Below are 20142 nucleotides of genomic sequence, written 5' to 3' on the forward strand. Positions count from 1 at the left end.
ACAACAAGAATTATTATTTTTAGCTGGCTACTTACTAAGTTTTGAGCAATGAAGAAATATTGTTTTACAAAGATATCATCTTGGTTAAAATCATGGCGTTTAAAATGGCCAAACAAATGCGGTTTGCGGTGTTTACCACAGTGAACTAAATTGATCTGCGAACATTTGTATAGTACAACATTTCCGGCGGGATACGAAATTTAAACACAAAAGGGGTCGCAGTGTACTTGCGGGTTTTTCCTTTTCTTTTTTTTTTTTTTTTTTTTTTTTTCTTTGTCTTAGTTTTGTTTTTTGTAATTTAATTATTTTCTTTCTGCGTAAAAGTAGGTCCGTCAAATAGATTTTCCTGAGAAACAAGCTGGAAAAATATTCTGAAACTAATTTTACTTTAAGCAGATCATAGCAAAACAAATTATATAATTGCACTACTAGCCATACCAATCTCAATGTCGGATCACATCATAAACTCAAATAAAGATCGATCAGGCTGAACTCAGCACAGTCACAGCAGCAGGAGACAACCCATAAAATTGGTCTTTTGTGATCTACTACTGACAGGGGAACTACAACAAACCATGCAGCAAACTGTGCCATCGCAAAAGAACAACTCCAATTTGAGTTTTAACGTTTTTTCCAGAAATGGCTTACATGTGCCTTAGAAGTTTGTTAGATAAGTGTGGGTAGCTGCCGATGAAGACCGGTAAAGCAGATAGTAAGACAAATAAATGTAGAGAAAAAAAATTCGTTTTTTCACCTCAAGTTCTAATTCATAAAATAGCTAGGTGGTTCGCTGGCTGCCGACGCAGCCCAACAGTTTCTCTAAAAATTAATACCTTCATGAACATGCTATAATTGTACTCGTGGCCGGCCACTCGACCTGCTGTGTTACATACGTATTTGTTAGAGTTGGCTTTGTTTTAATACCTGTAATTATATATCTAATAAAGCCTTCAGGTTATAAGAAAGCCATAGCCTACAACCTCCAATTGCATTGAAATCTCACGATCTAATCAGATTAAAAAAGCTCAGTCACGGTATTTTGAGTTATAATTTTGGCCACATACAAAATTACCTTGAAATGGTAGAAAACCTGAAAATAAGAGTGTAATAGGAAAGAAAAACGCCGAAGAGATAATGATAAACCATAAAGGAAAAAGGATGGCTTAGGATGGAGAAGATTGACCCGGATTACAAACGACGAATTTGAAAAATTGAGGCTAAACTTTTCAATATGCGCAAACCGTGACTGAGCTTCTTAAGGCCAAACGTAGACCTCGAGTCTGGTTTCACGGAACTACCGCAATTGTCATTCAAACTGACGTGAGTATTGATCGCCTAGTCTCAAACAATGAAGCTACCTTTGTTGTGTAAGGTGGCAGCGATTTTTACCAGAACTCTCCGCCAATTCAAAACAATTACAACTGCTTATCTTGCACAGTACAGAGAGTGAAACCAACTTGATTTGGTTGACGTAAGAAAAAATTCCTCAAGTTTATTTTGGAAATTGTGTTTGGATAGCCGAGGAAACACTGTATCGAGTGCTTGATATATCTTCTCAATCGAAACAAAAACTAATTAGTAAACGGAGAAGTAAACTCGTCAAAATCTATGCTAATTAAGACCGGTTGTGATTTTCTTTGTTTAAACTTGATGAATTATTAATGAGTTTCCGCAAGTGCTATCCACCAATTGAACAACGGAGGCCACTGGTATATTTTCTGCATATTAGAATGATCCAAACCGTAGCTGATGATTCAGTTTTCAGTTTTGAGAGATTTTTCGTTGGGGTCCAACCAGCTTTGATGTTTTGTTTTTTTTTCCTCTGTTTTTGTATTGACCATATCTTTCATTTGCGTTTGATAACTTTGAGAAGGTCCTGTAACATGCAGTGAAGCTAGCGTTAACTTTAAATCGCTTCATGAGTACGAGTTCGAGTTCTTTAGCATTATTATTTTGATGAGGTCACACAAAAGGCTTTATCTTTACTAATACTGATGAATTCTTTGAAGTCATTGATGTTCCCTTCATCTTTAAATAGCGACAAATTAAATTTCCAAAAACCTGGCCAGCTTCTTTGTAAAAGAGTCGGATTGAAAGATTAATAGGGAACTTAAGCATGCCACGACAACGGCGACGGCAACGGGAACGTCACTAAACAACAGGTTCAATGAGCAAAACAATAGCTGTGCACGTGCGCTTTAAATCTTTGTACGTTTCTTTGCTATCCTCTTCAAAACAAGAACGTGATGTCGGGCATGAAATGAAGTTCAGCGTTGACTGAGGAACGCAAACGACGACGGCTAATATTTCGTGTTTCTATTTGAAATTGAACGCTACTACTGCATATTTAGCCTGAGCACGTTTTAAGAGCCATTGGCGAACTGAACAGATCTAGGCAATTGCGAATTCCCTGAAAAAATATACATTCATTTTTGAGTACGCGTCGTCTTCGGCGTCGCCGCCGTCGTTGCTGAAGCTCCCTAATGATGTCACAGTCCCCGACAAGATCAGCTAGGCCTCAAGAATAAAAAAGGTTCCAGGAGTAAAGGTCAGGGATGTTCGTCAGAAAATTAAACTCCTCAAAAACACCACTGTTGGCATGGCTCGAGTTTTATTTGACCTGAAGTGCTGACAAATGGGTGAAGAAGTAGACGGTAACATTTCGGCTAAGAACTAACTCGGATCTAGACAGAATTTGAGATGCGATCACATTTTGCCCACAAAGGGATTTTTTTAGGATCCTCTCTTCTTCATTTATAGTCCAAAAAAGATACCCAGGATATTAGTCGCAAATTGATTCTGGAGTCTATATAATGTACAACAATTTGTCTGTTTCAACTTTTTATTAGGACTTTTCAACTGCTACTTTAATTAGGGCAGAAGTTAAAGTCTACATAGGAACCACTTACGACACCTTTCACTGTTTTATGCAAACATTAACATTCATTGAATTGTTATACATCTTGAAATATAATTGTGCACCGTTAATAGCTTTTATGAACACCCCAAATCTACTAAAACTTGCTTTAAGGTAAGTTTAAAATCACACGCTCAGTAAGTGACAAACTTTAAAGTGCACTTTTTGAATGAGATGACTGTTGTTGTGCATCTAACATGGACTGTCTCTTGGACAATTCAAAGCTGCCCCACATTTTGAGTACTGGCAATCCAGATACCAGTAATAAGCACAGCCTCCTCCTCGGTTGTCTGTATCATCTCGGAATGGCAAGGTCCACTCGGGATTCTCCTTTGCGCTCCATCCACTGCAGCTTTGGCGGTTACCCTGGCACTGAGAGCTGCCCTCAGTTTCTTTGAAGCACACTCGACACGTTGAAATGCTGTAGGACGGTGCAGGTGTAGACTCGATCTTCCAAGCGTAACGGCAACCTCCACCTCTGTTGTCTGTGTCATCGCGGAAATATTGTGTCCAAGATGGGCTTTGGCTCCAACCGGTGCACGAACTTCGTGAACCTTGACATTGCGAGCTTCCTTCCGTCTCTTGAAAGCAGAGGCGATACTGCTGGTTTGGCTTGATGTTGTGGTGTGCTTCGATCTTCCACTGGTAGTGACAGCCTCCACCTCGATTGTCGGTGTCATCTCGAAATGATTGAGTCCAGGCAGGATTGGAACTCCATCCGCTGCATGTGTGTTTTGGTCCCTGACACTGCGAGCTGTGTTCTGTTTCTTGAAAGCAAATCCTGAACCCATCTTCAGCCCAGCAGTTTGACATCCACATCATGATAGACAGGAACGTAATTAGGCGTCTGTTCGGCATGTTAGCCTTGGTTCAAATCGAGTTGGCAATTGCACGGCTGCAGAACAATCTGGGTCCTTGGTTTTTTTTGTGAATCCTACAATCAACAAAAATCAATTGTGCGACTGTTCAGTTATACTCTTAGTTTTAACCAATAACATGTTTTAACCAATAACCTTGAGCTATTTCTTTTGAAAGCGCTTTTTACATGTCCGATGCTATGAAGTTTATGCTAGATCTCGAAGACTGGAAATTCATATTTCTTAAAAGCGACATATTGACTTAATCTTCTCTGCCCTGCCTCCTTAGACTGAACGAAAAACTTAGTCCAGTCTATCGGGTTCAGTCTAGAGTACTTATTGAACATCCTAATAAACTAGTGATAAACCTTTCTTTTTATTCCCACTTTTTTTTATCCTTCCGATCCAAATGTTACCATTTCGATTAACAATGTTAGACCCTTGGAATAGATCGGTGGTTATTATTTAATCATGACGGTTTCTCACGCGATCACGTCGTTCTAAACTAATGAAGGATTTTCGTCGCGAGCAAGTAACACTTAGCTGCTGTATTTACACGGAAAATTTGCTTTAATTCTTTGAAACGCTTGAACTGTTACAAGTTCGTACCTCCGTGGTTAAACAAAGTGTTATGTTGTGCTATGTTATGTTATTTGGAGTTAGATCGACGTCGTTTTTAGCAGGTGCTCTTCGTCAGATAAACTTCACAGCATCTTGTGATCAAGATGAAGGAGGGCTATAGTGTTAGTGGGTATCTCGCCACGGCGGTTTCAAGTTGATATATGGCTATTGAAATAATCGAGTGTAGATTTAACAACCCGGCCCTATCCCCCACTCGGGGGCAAGGAACTAAGTAGATTTAGCAATGACAATTTCATTACCTGTAAAGTTATCGTCCTGTTCGACCGCCCGACTGGTCAAGACTGCCTAAACTTCAGTTTAACGGCTCGTCTAAAGACGTTCCACCCAAATTAAACATGACCTAGTCTGTAATGAAGATTTGCTTTGCAGATATCAAGCCGAGTTAAAGCTGTGGAAACAGCGTGCTTGGGTTTTGTTTCCACAGCTGTTTCGAGCTGTCATAAGCTTTTACCTCGGCTCTTGTAATCTTTAATGCATTCACTTTAACAAAACGCTAATTATGAAACATTCTACAGTTGTTTCCACATCAACAAAGTATTCATTTCATCCCTCTACAATACTTAATAAATCTTACTACTGAAAAAAAAAATAACCGTTACCACTGGACACTTTCAGTGATTCAGGATGAAGCTGACATTTCGTCAAAACCCCCCGAATCAAAATCATTTGTTTATTGTTACAACGCGCAAATTGAAAAAGGCGAATAGTGACTCTAAGCAGTTTATCAATCTCCTTCATTTACTTAAAATTTAATTTGAATTAATTAAAATCTCAAAAATGTACGGATGTTACTGAAATATGTCCCCTTGATCTGTTTCATAGCAGGATTAGCGAAAAACTTTGATAGGAAAATTTCTCTGTCAAACTTTCCAGTCAGCAGACACATCTCCAGAACATAAACACACTAAGCACACTTGAGTCTGGCTCAGCCGAACGTACAAAATTGTAGAGGGAGGGGTTGAATTTGTGGGAGGCGCGCTGTCCTTACGGTTAGTGCGCTCATCTCCGGATCGAGTGGTCCGGGTTCGAGCTCTGGTTGGGGACATTGTGTTGTGTTCTTTACTCTCACAGTGCCTCTCTCCAGCCAGGTGTATAAATGGGTACCGGCGAACTTAATGCTGGGGGTAACCCTGCGATGGATTAGCATCCCATTCAGAGAGGAGTAGAAATACTCCTAGTCGCTTTATGCGCGCTACAGAAAGCCGGATAAGCTCTAGCCTCATGGGCCACTTGGCTAGTACACGGACTTTAGGGGTTGAATTTGAGGAGATCAGTGTGGTTCCAGGGGCCATATAGTATATTTATGCTATTTGTTAAGTTTGGAAGAAATACTACTGATTTAAACTCGTTGTTACTTAACTATGAACATTTTTAGTCCTTCAGAATGGCCCTAACATGTAACCAAAATTGTGGAACTGGGTAATGGGCTAATATTTTAGCTCCTTGGGTGCAGTTGTCCAATATTCAAAGTTGATTTTGTTTGGTGGCTCAATCAGAGAATAAATCGAGTATATTAATGATGTCATTATTGTAAACGAAGATTGCCTAATTTCAAAGCAGGAGACACGCAATGCTCTTGATAGTTTTTCAAGTAATTTACAGTCAAACCTGTATATAACGGTCCCGTGTGTAGCGGTCACCCTGTATATTACGGTCACCAAACGACTTTATGAATTAAAATCGCGCCCTTCTATCTGCCGTAAAGTTGATCTGTATACAGTGGTCACCCTTTATAAAAGTCACCCAGTGATTTCCCAAGGGTGACCATTATATACAGGTTTGACTGTATATACAACGCATATAATGAGCATTGCATTGCATAATGGCGCGACCCTAACTATCAGAAAATTTTGCATATCTCAGATCTCGATTATCAGTTAAAAAAAGGGTCGTTTCACTGCAAAGAATTAATTTTGACCAACTCTAAAACCCAATCAGACTCTATATTTTTCTTCCTTACTGCGTGCATAACACCAGAGACACAACGCGATTAGTAAGGTTTTAAAAGCATATACACTGTTTACATATGAGACAAGAATGAGAGTGGGGTTGGAGACAATCAGCAAGTAGATGGTAAGAAGATGGACGCGGTTTGCTCACGTCCTTAGAATAAATCGTCACCTACATCCACGAATTACTCTCACATGGGTACCAGGAGGTAAACGGAAACGTGGCCGACCGAGGAAGACATTGAGGAGAACAGGGAGGTAGCTTAAGAAAAAAGGACTAACTAAAGAACGTGTGTACAGGCAACATCGCCCATTGTTACTGTGCATCCTTTTTGAGCACGAAATGTCGCAACGCCACGCCACGTCATACGTCAAACTCGCGCGCTAAGGAAGAAATGTATTAAGCAAGTACATATATGTATAGGGCGTGGTACCAGGCGGGCTAACTTTGCCTGAAACTTACTCTCTTGGATGCTTGGTGACCCCAATTTTTATTCCCGTTGATCAATTCCTTTCCCGATTTTATCCTGTGGGAAGTTAAAAATATTTCGCTTTTTGTGTTCTCGTGTGAGAGAAGCTTTCTTTGAATGTGGAGGGACAAGGCTAATATTTATTCTTTTTCTTGGCCTATTCTACCTCAAGGAACCACATCAGCTCCAAAAGTTGTGTAAAATTGAGGACGTTTACCTGATTTACATTTCACTAATGTAGCCGATAGTTTTATAAGCTACACTGTAACATCGTTTCGAAATAACGAAAACCCCTAAAAACGATTGGTCTTCAACGCGCCTTATCTCGAAAACAAGCACGGTGACCCTCCCCCATTTTTTTTTTTTTTTTTTTTTTTTTTTTTGGCAAAAGTTGATCTTTATCTTACTTCATGACAAGTTTTAAATCCGTCCGTGGGAACATTTTGGGCAATTTGTACACCGAGATTATGCAACAAAAAATGTAGCTCAGCATGCTCGTTTAAGAGAAAACGTGCATTTAATTCGCTGTCGAGCTTAGCTTGAAGGAAACGTCTCGATGATGTGTATGTGCACGCGCTCGTGAACGCACGCTAGTGACGCGAAAATCGCGCACAGCAGGGATGGGTAAGTTATTTGCTATTTCTAACCAGCAAGCCCCCCCCCCCCCCCCCCTCCAGGCCTTTGAAACTCCCTTACGATAACTACCAGCTGACTAGCCTCATTAGGCAAATGAGTAACCATGCTATTAATAAGAGAACAAACAAAACAAAGACACGAAGTGGGAGGTAGGCGAATGATCGAGTGAAGGTTTCATACAGTCTCTTCGCTTGCTTTTCTGTTGTCTCCCGATTGGAGGAATTGTTGATAATGTAAGAAGCCCTCTTGCACTTCTCGTCCAGTGACATCTGAGCATTTATTCTCAATTCAGCATCACTTTGTGTGAAGTTATTCCTTTCCATCAAACGCTGCAGCTGAGTGTCTCGGTCACTATAGCAACAAAGAACATATGCTACATAATCATGTCTACATACAAGAGTAGCTCTGAGCAGTAGAGTGGGGGAGGGGGAATAAATATCCTGTATATAAATATCATCTGAAGGAGTGAAAAATGAAAAAAAAAAATTGAAAACCCTCATTTCTAAAAAAAAAAACAACTTGAAGTTAATTCAAACTATGTAATTTTCCAGCAAGGACAGGCAGTGACTTTTGCCTTGACAAAAGGTGAAAATCCATCTGGTGCCACCTTCTACTGAGCCCCCTGAACTTGTTGCTCAAATGTAAAATTCTACATGCACTGTATAATATGCAGCAATTTACATAGCAATATGTAGTGCTCAAGTTCTATTTTGTAATTACCCTTTTATAAGTAAAAGATGGTTCTTCCTTACCAGTATACTACAATAACATCTTTCAACAGAAACAATGAAACTCCAGACTCATACAAAAGTGGTAAATCCAGAATGACAAACTTTTCACCTGCAGAATATTTAGAAAAAAAATAGCATGGTACTAGTAAATCCTTTTCTTCTGGTTTCTGAAACATCAAATACTGCAGGAGAACTTTTCACACATCCACTGTATGAGTGAGACGTTTACTTCTAACATGGAGTGAAAGTCCAGTTGTTTGAACAACTGAGTTTTGAACCACCCTTATTATTCAAAGAAAGTATTGAATAACTGGGATTGAAAAATGTTGGACCCCACTGAACAGTTAAACAGTATATTAAATCTAAGGTGTTTAGAATGTAGTACAACACTTAATTTCAAGTAAAAATCAAAAAATGATGGGCAGGAGTTACAGGATGTGACCTTAAAAGAAAGTTTGGTAGTGTCCAAAACTTCTTATAAACCTTTATGTGCTACATCTAAATTATAACTAATTTCCATATGTCTACAAAATGCAACAAGCAACATCCAAGCTTGCAGGATTGCCATGGATACCACTTTAGTGCAATGGACATTTGTCTGAGTTTCAACATCCTAAATTATACTGTGTAAGACCAATTTGATTAATATAGTTATATTGCTTTATTCATACAGAACTCACCTTTAACAAAATACTTCAACAATGCCCACCAAATTGAACTGTAAATAGCAGGATGAGTGCACTTGTTCAGCACACGTCTTTTAGCATCATCTCCAAACACAATCTTCCCCAGTTTCTCTCTGTCAACCTCCTCATTAGGAAGTAATATATGTCTTCCAAAATTCTGCACTAAAGCCTTCCATGCTGGCTGGTAGGGCTTGACAACTACAATGTAGGAAGGCTCAGTGATTACAGCGATTTACACCACAGAACACACAAAATTATTCAAGGCTTTTTGATGACCTTTGTTCATATTTGACAGGGCTCTCATTAAGTTTTGATGCACCTGTAGCCTTGATTTTCACACCCCGGCCGTTATGGGTGAATTGTATCAAGCAATAGTCCAGTTCACCAGTAACATCAAGGTCCCATTAAACATACTCAGCCGTAGCAGGTGTTGTGAGTTACTGCCCTTACATAGTATGAGCAGCCCTGCTTGATGAGTCTTGCTTTGGCAAATTAAAATCTTGGGGGAATGGACATTAGACATGAAAAATGTGAGATACTACATGTACTTTATGTGCATAATTATCTGAAAAATGATGAGGCCCAATTAGGGGGGTATGAGTGTCCCACAACCCATTAAGTTTTGGCTCAAAGATCTTACATTCCATTAAGTCCAGTTGCAAAATTTAACGATTTTCTCTCTTGACTCAATATCCTGTGTTATTTTTCCTATGAGGGCACCGTAACGAATCCTGCAATCTGATTCATTCATAGCATGGTCCAGACTTTCCTATCTTTGACCTCAGTCATAGTACTGCACACACGATGTGCGTTTGGAAAAGTCAACAATATTGTAATATAAAGTGATTTTAGAGACAGGAGAAAAATAAATAAATTATTTACTGACTTAGGGTCAGTCCGTATAGTAGATGTCTGCATGTATGTTAATAAATCAAGATATCTCCTACCAACTATAATTGTGAAACAATTGAGCCAAGGGAGAAAGGGAGAAATTTTGAAGGGATCATCATCAAGAGAGGAAGTACCTCTTTGTGAGGACCTCTACACTATGAACAGAACAGATTGTGCCACCTACAATAACAGAAAAACTTCCCTTGCTCCCTTCAAATAAATCACCACATTCTCTTATTTTCCAAAACCCATTGGAGGACTTCAGTTTACAATAATGCCTATAGATGGACATGTACATGTAGTTTGCAGATCACACTACATTGCATATACGTGACAGATTGACAGCTGTCACACACTTTCATCAACCTCACACCCATTTAATTACCTTAATGACCAGTCGTAGTTACTAAAACAAGGAATGATCTAAAATGACCTAAAATGATCTAGAATATATCTAAAATAAATCTAACATGATCTAATATGACCTAAAATGATTTAATGATCTAAAATACATTTGACTGATTTCTAAGACGACCTGAACTTAACTGGAATGATTTAAAATAGCACTCAAGAAGCTAGAGTCACAATTATGCATCAGTCAATTCCAGCAGTGCCCATCCCCCCCTCCCCCCCCCGGGCAAACACGGGGCATTTGCCCATGTTGTCAGTCTCGGGGGTGGGGCATCCACAATTTTATCGCAGCCCGGGGGCTGGGCATTTGCGTACCCTGGGGCAACCCCCGGGCATTTGACACACGTGTTTTTGAAAGTGCCATGGATGAGTTCATCAGGAAAGACAAGGTGTTTGTCGAACAATGGCTTGTCCGTTAGGGACTAGAGAAACTTGCAGATGTTTTTAAAGGTATGTTTTCTCAATTTTAGATATTTCTTCATTCTTTGTAAGCATATAAATATAAGCGACAAGGTGTACTATATTTTGTATATCACAAAACAATCACTGACGTGAACATGACTGTTTCGCATTTCGCATTCAAAACTAGCCTAGCATTTTTTAAATTCATGAAAGTGGAGTTAAAATACTTAAGGTTTGTGAATTCAAATGATGCAATCTTCAAGACAGATCCTGCGAGTTTAAAATGCAATGTGTCATCATTCAAAATGTCTTGATTCTTCACATAAAAAGTAGCCTGCAAATACAGGCACCTATCATCACTCACGGCTGGGGGCACGTCCGCCGCAATCCCAGCTATCCTCTAGCAAACTGTTAAAAACAAATATAAAGAAATAAATATAATCAGGATCAACTAACACGTACTACTGTCCTTGAAGTCTTACCTTTGCATTAAAATACTGAACAGTTGACCGTTTTATTCACTGATTAATTAAAAAACTGCGGAGGTGTTGGAATGCAACGATCCCGGGGGCGGGGCATTTGCCCTATTTCTTCATCCCCACCCCGGTGCATTTAGGCAGCTTATGTGTCCCCACCCCGGGAATTTGCCCATTTTTTTAAAAAAATGCTAATGCCCGGGGGTTAGCCCGGGGAGGGGGGGGATGGGCACTGGTGGAATTGACTGATGCATTACATAAGGAACCACGAGAATCACTGATTTCGTCAAGCTTGCGAAGGTAGGTATGAAGGCTCGAGGAAAGAGGTTGTCACACATTCCTCCCCACTCAGTCATGAGAACGGTTTTCACAGTTGCAAGAGACACCTAATGGTGTCAAGAAGAAAAAAAAAACTGAATCGGGCATGGACTCTACGTACCGTACATGTACAACGTTGGACTTACCTTCCCGAGCTATTTCATCAGCATCAACGACAGGACATCCCAAGTCCTTAAATATCCTAGAAACTGTGCTTTTACCAGTCGCTATTCCACCAGTTAACCCAACAATAAACATCGCGATTGACGGACAAATGGTTCCGTTTCGTCCAACAGATCTATCCGGCTGACATCTCTCCCATCTTGGAAGGCACTGGGACGGTGTGCGCCTGCGAGAATCCTCAAATTATCGGTCAGCCGTATGCCACCAAATTTATTTATGAGACATACATCGGTATATTTGGTATATCATATATGAGGTACTTTGAGATACTTACCTTTACCATAGTTACCTTGATTCCTTCGGAAGTTGATCTCCTGAAACCTTCCTACGCCCGGCCCGAACAGCGGCTGGTAATCGGGCCTACTAAATCACCTACTAACCGCGTCAGCTCGAAGCAAGTCACAAAAGCACCCGGTCGCGTGATTAGCATGTGACATGTCAATGTGGGACTTGCGTGACAGAAATTAACTGACGTCCAACATGACGGGATTTCTTTCCGTGGTCGCTCTCTTCTTAACTGCGTTGCCGTGCGCTTGCAGCCGCGTCGAAGGACCTCCTTTACCCAACAGACCTTTCATTACCGTGTGGAATACTCCAACGGACAGGTGTAAGTCCAATTGGAACGTCACTCTGGATTTCAGTGCTTTCGACTTCGTAGTAAATCCTGACCAGACATGGCGTGGCGAGTACATCGTCATATTTTACAATAAGCAACTGGGTTTGTTTCCGTATTTTGACAGTGATGGAAAAGCGGTAAATGGCGGTCTTCCTCAGGTAGAGTGGTATTCGTACCTTTATGCTGTCTTTGGTTAAGTAGCACCATACCCTAAAATCCCACGTTAAAGTCCCCCCGGTTATAAGCCCCCCCCCCCGCCAAGATATAAGCCCGTCTATTTGCTAACAAAGATATTATTCTGGATATAAGCCTCCTACCCCCTGGATATAAGTCCATCTAATGTATAAGTGCATTCCTTTTGTATTTCTTTACAAAAAAACAGATTTTTAATTGCATGTTATAGACTAATAGGGTAATAATAGGGTTATAGCTCTAAATGTAATGGTATGTTCGCTTTAATTCGTTTCTCAGATACGTTTTATCTCGTTCTTCCAAAACATTTTTTTTTATTCCGCTTACATGCCCCCACCGGATATAAGCCCCCCGTTTATAAGCCCAAGCACCCAAAATATAAAGTTATATAAGTCCAGGGCTTTAATGTGGGATTTTACAGTACTTCTATGTTCTATCCACACATCCCTTGTTCACCTGGGAAGTCATGCCATACAGCTATTGTTGCATATATGCTTAATTCAAGGTAGGCTTACAAATGCAGTCCCCTTGCAGTCTGCTTGCGGTTAGGGTTTATTTACTGCTGTTTACTTGCAGTTAGCATTTTTTACTGAGTTTTCTTGCAGTTAGCATTTATTTACTTCTGTTTGTTTGCAGTTAGCATGACGGTTAGCATTTATTTGCTGCTGTTTGCTTGCAGTTAGCATTTATGTGGCAATGGGAAAGGCGACTATATGTGTCCCACCATGAAGTTCTTGCCTACTGCTAGCCCCTTAGAAATGAACCAAGTTTTTCCCTCCATTTTTCTTCTAACTCCTGCTCTGGACTATTTCAAAGCACGAAAGATGCTGGAAAAGGGAGAAGGCTGGATAAGAAAACGAACTGGGGGAGGTGTGGACATGAAATGGAGTGGCCTGTACAGACTGACTTCTCTATAAAAATGATTTCCAGTCCATACTGTGCAGTCTCAGCACCCTAATGTTTAATTAAACATTATAAGTCTCACTCAATGGAATGTGAATCAATGTTATTTGTTAGGAACCACATACCTTATCTTGCAAGGGCTTTCAAATTCTTTTTCCAACAGCTTCATTGATTTTTGGTATACAGCTGGGAAGTTGTTTCATCAAGTGATAAGAGAAACAATAAAGCAAAAGCTTTGACTGCTTTGAATCCTTAATGGCAGTTGTTTTGAAACTTTGAATTTACTTCATGTAAGTAGTTGTGAAATGTTTACATTTTGTGATGTCATACATGAAGCAAAACAAAAAATGGAAACAAACTCTCGAGAGTGCTTAGTACAGACTTGAAATCATCTTTTGTACCCTGTACATGTAACAAAGGGTGCAAAATGTAACCAAGGTTATGTAAAGCATTAAGTCTGCATTAAGCCCAATTTATTGTTACATACTGCTCAGGAGCTCATTCCTCCCGAAATAAAGGAAAAATAGCATTTGTTGTATACATGTGTAAGCAATGTTCTGGAGGCATGTTAATGTTTCACATCCTTTTATGGCTACAAATACTAAACACTGAACTAGCTAACCTTCATGAAGGGCTTATTAAATGTCACCTGTAGCCTGGCCTCACACCCATCGCAAACTTGTTACTATTGTGCTTGAATTACATGTATATTAACGGCAGGCAATTTTACCCATAGCATCAAGAGAAAATCAGGCATACCCAGCTGTAACAGGTGTTATTATATGGCTGTGTCTCACAAGGACTGGGAACTACCGAATTCACGAATTTGATTGGCTGAAATCGATATTGACCGCGGTCTAGATTTTCCCATCTAGACCGGCAACCAGACTGGCAACTAAACCAGTTTCATTTTACGTTGCAAAAGCAGCAAACTAAAATACAAAAATGTTCACCATTTTCTTTTATTTTCTTCTCAATCATTTATGGAAGTGCCAAAAAGCCTGATGACAAAAAAAAAAAGTAAAGAGGACGTGCAAATTTCGGCAGGTTTAAGTTAAGCTCATTGCCGTTCGCAAGCAAAATGTCAGCAAACTAATTACATTAAACAAATAAAAGTTTCCTTCTTTGCCATGTAATAAACATCTTATTAACCGAGCTAAGTCGGTCTGTATGGGAGAATCTTGACCTCGGTCGTGTGTACAGACCTCACTGCGTTCGGTCTGTACTCACGACCTCGGTCAAGATTCTCCCAGACAAACCTCCAGCTCGGTTAATAAGAGCTAATTACAAGTTACATGCCTATAATGACAGCCCTGAATAAGCGTAGACTGAATATGTTAAAAACTGAACTAATGTTAAACACAGTGTAGGCTCACATCAGAGACTTGCTAGTACCATTGGCCATTCACTTGCTGTACAAACTGAAGGTCACGAAATTAATAGAGTGCTTCACACCAAATCCCTAGTAGTCTACATTGATCAAAATCTGTCATGGTCCAAACATGTTAATGATACTGCCAAGGTTATCTTCCCTGGTACAGGTGCACTTCAAAGGTTGAGGCCATTTTTATGCCCCGGGGGGGTACTTTGGGAATTTCTGGGTGGGGATGTGCCGCTGGTACCCCAGAACCCCTAGCCTATACCAGAGCTAGTTCAGCTGAAGTTTCCTAACCTATATTAGAGTAAACTCCCCAAATCCCCCCATCTATCGACACTGTTGAGGCTGATTTGCATAAATTTAAACTTGCTGATTTGATTTTTTTATATTTTTGAGTGGCAATTCCTGGTTTCCTTACTCTAGATAAAATCTTCAACCAACCAGTCAGTTTTGTGAAAAATGATACCCTATTCTAGACCCAAACGCTCTGATTTATATATCCTTGCTTGAAAACCATACCCTTCACAGCGGCACATACCTATATAACCCATATATGGCAGTGCCCCCCCCCCCCCTGGTCATATGTGAAGATACAGTTATATTGCTATATAGAGCTATTATTGAACCATATCTCAATTATTGCTGTCCTGTGTGGGACGGTCTCAACAATGAGTTTGCTGACAAATTACAAAAACTAAAAAATCGCACTATTAGGGTTAATTCAACTTGCTTTTTTATGCAGACCTCTCTGCTTTTCTCATGTAAGTGCTAACTAGTTAGCATAAGAACAACTTGATTTACACAACAAAAGCAGTGAGGTCTTTTTCAAAACAAGGTCACCTCCAGCTTCACTGCCATTCAAAGGCCAGGTCACTAAACAGACAACTGTAAAATGGTCTATTGGCCCATGGGCATTATGGGAGAATAATGCACTAGTATTAGGCCATCAGAAGGCACAAGGTCTCACAAGGTTGCAAGTGCAAGTCATATAATAAACATGAATAACAATAATCAAACTACAACAAGATGTTAATACCAATTAACACAAGATGTTTTTTCACATTAGCAGTCATGTCCATGAGTACACAGCAATGCCGCTACATACATAAGCTTAAGTGAAGAACATCTTATGCTAGTGTTGAGCTGTAACTTTTAATATGGGGCATTTGCACTGTTCTCATGGCTCCACCAAGGGGACCAGCTACCCCACAGTTGGGCATTTGCCACCTTATGAAAAGAAAATGTCAAATGCCCATCTAATGCCGAGGGGGGAGGGGGCATGGGCAGGCTTGGAATTGACAGAGCCATTACTCTTCTAAGAAAACTGAGAACTAGTCCATATACATGTATGCCTTCCTAAGAAAATGCCCCATAAGGGAATTTGAAGCCACAGCCTCTCTGTTCAGAACATGCCAATCATAGGGCCACTTAATTTGTAAACAATTATTTGAAAACTTCTTTCAAACATCCATGTCAAGTTCCTCCCCAAAGGCACTTGGGAGACCAAGCTTGACCAAGCTCAAGAGAGAAGAAGAAACTGAGGCTGAGTCAAATCGTTCAAACCCCCGTGGCTCCTTCCCTCCTACCCCCCTAATGCCCCCCCCCCCCACCCTGTATCTTTATGCTGAGACTGAATCTAATGTCATGTGCAAGTCTGAAGCAGGCTGTGATTTGATTCAATAGCTTGTGAACTTGACGGAACACTTCACAAAGGTTGAGGAAGACATCACAAGTGTTATACCTGACACCGACTTCCAAGGCATTGGTGTGATTGACTGGGAGTACTGGAGACCAGTGTTTGACAGGAACTGGGACACACTATCTATTTACAGGTTTGAACAGCTGTTTGGCAAGCTGCACCATTCAGTTTAAATACATGTATAGAGTCTGCATCCTGATAACAACTGGAGCTTATCCTGGTTTCTGTAACATAACTGACTAGGAATATCTCTACTCCCCCCTAAATGGGATGATTTTCTATCACAGGGTTACCCCCAGCATTAAATTTGCTGGTACCCATTTATACACCGTGGTGGCGTGAGGAACTCTGAGAGTAAAGTGTCTTGCCCAAGGACACAATGACCCTGGGCAGGGCTCAAAACCTAGACTTCTCAATCTGGAGTCTAACGCACTAACCAGGGGCCACCTTACCCCTACACTCAATTTAAATGCCATCCCATTTTCTTCAGTGTGGCTGTTTCTTTTCATCTTAAATGGTATGAGGGTTTGAGTGGGTTTTAACCGATAGCAACTGTCCGTTGAGAAAGAATGTGTACGGCCGAGAAAAATTGCAAAATTTACTGATGGCTGAGAAATGGACTGAAATTGTAACTGACGGCTGACAAATGATTGACAAATTTGACTGATAACTGAGATCCAGTCGCTCTGGTACATGTTCACTTTAAGTTTGTAATATCCATTGATTAATAGGAAACAATCTCACAGTGAACATACATGTACACTGTACATATATGTGAAAAAGGCATGGAAGATAATTTTTTGATAGCCTTAGATTTGTTGCTTGTTTCAATGGTCTCTGCCGCAAATTGACAGAGATGCATGTAGCTCTGTTTATATACTTGATGTAATATTGGGTTGAGTGTCTGATGTCATCAGTCCTCTCATTTGCATATTTTGTACATTTTTGGAACCAATGCAGATATTTGCAAATGGTAAACAGCGTTTTTAATCTTTCGTGGGATTCAATGCGATGCACCTAAAACTTCAAGGGCTAAAAATTTGATCATGGTAGCACTTTAAAAATATAATCTTCATCATTGTCAGATTGGTCATCCCTTTATTTTGTAGAAAAAAGTCCATGGATCTAGTCAGGCAGAGACATGCTTTCTGGTCGGACAGTTTAATTGAAGAAATAGCTAGACTGGAGTACGAAACTGCAGCCCAACAATTAATGGAAGGAACCGTGTTGCTGGTTCAGAAACTTCGTCCAAAGTCATCATGGGGATTTTATGGCTTTCCAAATTGTTATAACAACAAAGACACCGCGCCGTACAACTGTAGTAAACTGACAATCCAACAAAACGACCAAATATCTTGGATGTTTGAGTCGAGTTCAGCTCTGTTTCCGTCAATTTATCTGCATGATGCGAGGCACCAAAATTCCTCGTTGTTTGTGAAGTACAGGTTACTGGAAAGTTTCAGACGTGCTAAACAGCTAGATGGACATAGCATTCCTGTATACCCCTATGTTCGCATAACATATGCAGTCTCAAAGATATATCTCAATGAAGTAAGTTGGTAGACCTCGATTCTCAAATTCTAGAAAAAGTCAGAGACGTTAAATTTAAGTTCTCATTACAGTATCGATACAAAGTCGTCAATGAAGGCACTGCTGTCTTGTTGTACAGAACAGTACAAAACAGATACTGTCCACGGCCTGGGGGGGGGAGGGGGGGGAGGGGGGGGAGAGGGCACTGCCATATATGGGCTATATAGGTATGTGCCGCTGTGAAGGGTATGGTTTTCAAGCAGTTTACTCTAGGATAGGGTATGTAAATCAGAGCGTTTGGGTCTAGAATAGGGTATTTTTTTTTTTCTCGGATATTTGTCCTTGGACATTGTCTGTTCCTTGAAGCTCAGAGTTTTCCTCGAGCTACTCTCTCGGAAAACTCTGAGCTTCAAGGAACAGACAATGTCCAAGGACAAATATCCGAGCGTATTTTCGCCCCAAATTGAAACTATTGTGTTTATTATTCTTCAAATCTTTTTCGCAACGCGAGCAGTTTTGAAAATTGGGAAATATTGTCGGATATTCCCCAGTTTTAGCTGGGGAATATTCGGTCACGTGACGTATTTAGACCAATCGCGCGCGAGCGAAAATATTTGATGGATTATAACAGATGATAGAGGGGCAACAAGGCGCGTAGCGCTGAGTCGCCGAGTTGGCATGATAATCTCGTATCCAGCAAGTGCGAGTGGAATAATTGTTTTATCAAAAACGCCCCTAAAATAAAGAAACTAAACTAAAATATATAAAAACGCTCAAAGAAATTACGCGTACACTTACCACATTAGTAGAGCATGGTATGATGGCTCATATACCTTGAATTGCATTATCCAATGATCCAGTTTTCAATAATTACGAATAGATGTCTTAGTTCGTCTGTTTGTTTGTTTGTTTTTTCGTTTGTTTATGTGCTGTTGTTGTGTTTTTTGCTTGCGTAGGCTGATGTCATGGCGACAGTAGCTCAGTCAGCAGAGCAGGGAACTGCTGGTATTGTCATCTGGGGAGATCACCTCACCGAGAAAACAAAAACCGACTGCCTGGAAATAAAGTCCTACATTGACAATTTCCTGGGTCCTTTGGTGAAAAATCTCACCGCAATTACTCAAACCTGCAGTCAAAAATTCTGCAATTCACACGGAAGGTGCACTTTTGAGTTGAATCCCTCTGTGTATGCGAAGGCCTTGAGTCAAGGAGTTGTACAGGATCTGACTGATCAGTGGAAATTTGTGAGCTGTAAATGTTACAATGGATGGAGCGGGGAGGACTGTAGCCATCAAGTCTAGGATAGAAGAAACGACATGACTAGGATACACAAGCTTTTCTATAGATTTCAAGCCCTTCTATAGATTTTCTTCATAATATGTTTCACTTGCGCATTTATCTTATGGAGCGTTTTCACATGACGTCATGGCAGCCATATTGGTGTCCCAAAACAATGAAACGCCTGCCATGTTGGTGTCCCAAATCGATCCTCTGGGAGTTCAACTCTTTTCTTATGTAAACACTTCCTTTTGTTTCAATAAATTTGCACAAGTGCTGGCCACGTGAATGAAAACGCTCTGTACATGATCCGTGTTGATAAAATTTGACAGTGTGAAGAGTCAGTTTTGGTAGTATCATGTTAAATGCAGAGACACATTAGATTAAAATATGATAATTGCTTGGTGTGCACACGACAATCTACTAGACGGTCTATCTACTATCGTGTATGTAATAATTAGAAATAAACAAAGAATTTCAGTGTTTACACTTTGGTTTTGGATGGTGGTATGCGAGGTTCATGTTGAACCACTTAAAAGGTCAGAGAATTAAAAGAAAAGAAAAAACAGAAACTAGGCCGTAAGTCCACACTACGCCGGAAAAATTTGAAAACGGAGGTTTCGCTCTGAAAACGAATCAAATGTTTTCCGTTCACACCACGCTGGAGGAACTAAGAAACGCAGCAATGACCGGTCATTTTGGATTTGTGTTTGATGAGAACTCGGGCAGGAAAAAGTCCTGATTTTCGAAAAGCTTCGTTTTCAGAATGTCTCCCGTCCACACCAAAACGCAAAGATGCTACGGATCGATTACTTGCAAAATTCCTTTGATTTTTGAGTAGAAGTTAATAGGAACACTCCACAAAGACCTGTTACTAGCTGTACCTGATATTTCTTCGTTATCTCCTATCTTTAAATGCTCACCAACTAAGAATGCACACTCGAGGATTTATGGTGTAGGGGATGTCGTCAAGGAAT

The 20142-nt window shown here is 40.2% G+C and overlaps 3 protein-coding genes across 3 annotated transcripts; 1 reads left to right on the forward strand and 2 right to left on the reverse strand.

The window, feature by feature from the left end:
* Positions 1-2824: 2824 nt before the first annotated feature.
* LOC149114856 (uncharacterized) lies at positions 2825-6810 on the reverse strand. Its single transcript, XM_089285759.1, has 2 exons — positions 4656-6810; positions 2825-3851 (listed from the first exon to the last, which is right to left on the reverse strand). Exon 2 carries the CDS (start codon positions 3706-3708, stop codon positions 3136-3138), a length of 573 nt encoding a protein of 190 aa, XP_089141885.1. The 5' UTR covers positions 3709-3851; positions 4656-6810; the 3' UTR covers positions 2825-3135.
* A 145-nt stretch (positions 6811-6955) lies between these two features.
* Positions 6956-11915, reverse strand: LOC110053131 (dephospho-CoA kinase domain-containing protein-like). The gene is made up of 5 exons (XM_020759321.2): positions 11844-11915; positions 11533-11735; positions 8883-9086; positions 8224-8311; positions 6956-7822 (listed from the first exon to the last, which is right to left on the reverse strand). The coding sequence occupies exons 2-5, from the start codon at positions 11642-11644 to the stop codon at positions 7537-7539; spliced, it is 690 nt and encodes a 229-aa protein (XP_020614980.1). The 5' UTR covers positions 11645-11735; positions 11844-11915; the 3' UTR covers positions 6956-7536.
* A 134-nt stretch (positions 11916-12049) lies between these two features.
* Positions 12050-19652, forward strand: LOC110053119 (hyaluronidase-1-like). The gene is made up of 4 exons (XM_020759314.2): positions 12050-12343; positions 16342-16490; positions 17467-17908; positions 18844-19652. The coding sequence occupies exons 1-4, from the start codon at positions 12050-12052 to the stop codon at positions 19186-19188; spliced, it is 1230 nt and encodes a 409-aa protein (XP_020614973.2). The 3' UTR covers positions 19189-19652.
* The last annotated feature ends 490 nt before the right edge of the window (positions 19653-20142 follow it).

This window comes from Orbicella faveolata, unplaced genomic scaffold (genome assembly GCF_042242905.1).
Source record: "Orbicella faveolata isolate gen_17 unplaced genomic scaffold, um_ofav_v1 contig_13, whole genome shotgun sequence".
Taxonomy (NCBI): Eukaryota; Metazoa; Cnidaria; class Anthozoa; order Scleractinia; family Merulinidae; genus Orbicella; species Orbicella faveolata.

Excerpts from the sequence above, each read along its gene's own strand:
- LOC149114856 (XM_089285759.1), bottom strand. The coding sequence starts at position 3,708 with ATGGGTTCAGGATTTGCTTTCAAGAAACAGAACACAGCTCGCAGTGTC.
- LOC110053131 (XM_020759321.2), bottom strand. The coding sequence starts at position 11,644 with ATGTTTATTGTTGGGTTAACTGGTGGAATAGCGACTGGTAAAAGCACA. Across the intron at positions 9,087-11,532 it reads TGATGAAATAGCTCGGGAAG|TTGTCAAGCCCTACCAGCCA; the intron begins GTAAGTCCAACG and ends CCTACATTGTAG. Across the intron at positions 7,823-8,223 it reads GATGTTATTGTAGTATACTG|TGACCGAGACACTCAGCTGC; the intron begins GTAAGGAAGAAC and ends TTGTTGCTATAG.
- LOC110053119 (XM_020759314.2), top strand. The coding sequence starts at position 12,050 with ATGACGGGATTTCTTTCCGTGGTCGCTCTCTTCTTAACTGCGTTGCCG. Across the intron at positions 16,491-17,466 it reads GACACACTATCTATTTACAG|AAAAAAGTCCATGGATCTAG; the intron begins GTTTGAACAGCT and ends TTTATTTTGTAG. Across the intron at positions 17,909-18,843 it reads CAAAGATATATCTCAATGAA|GCTGATGTCATGGCGACAGT; the intron begins GTAAGTTGGTAG and ends TTGCTTGCGTAG.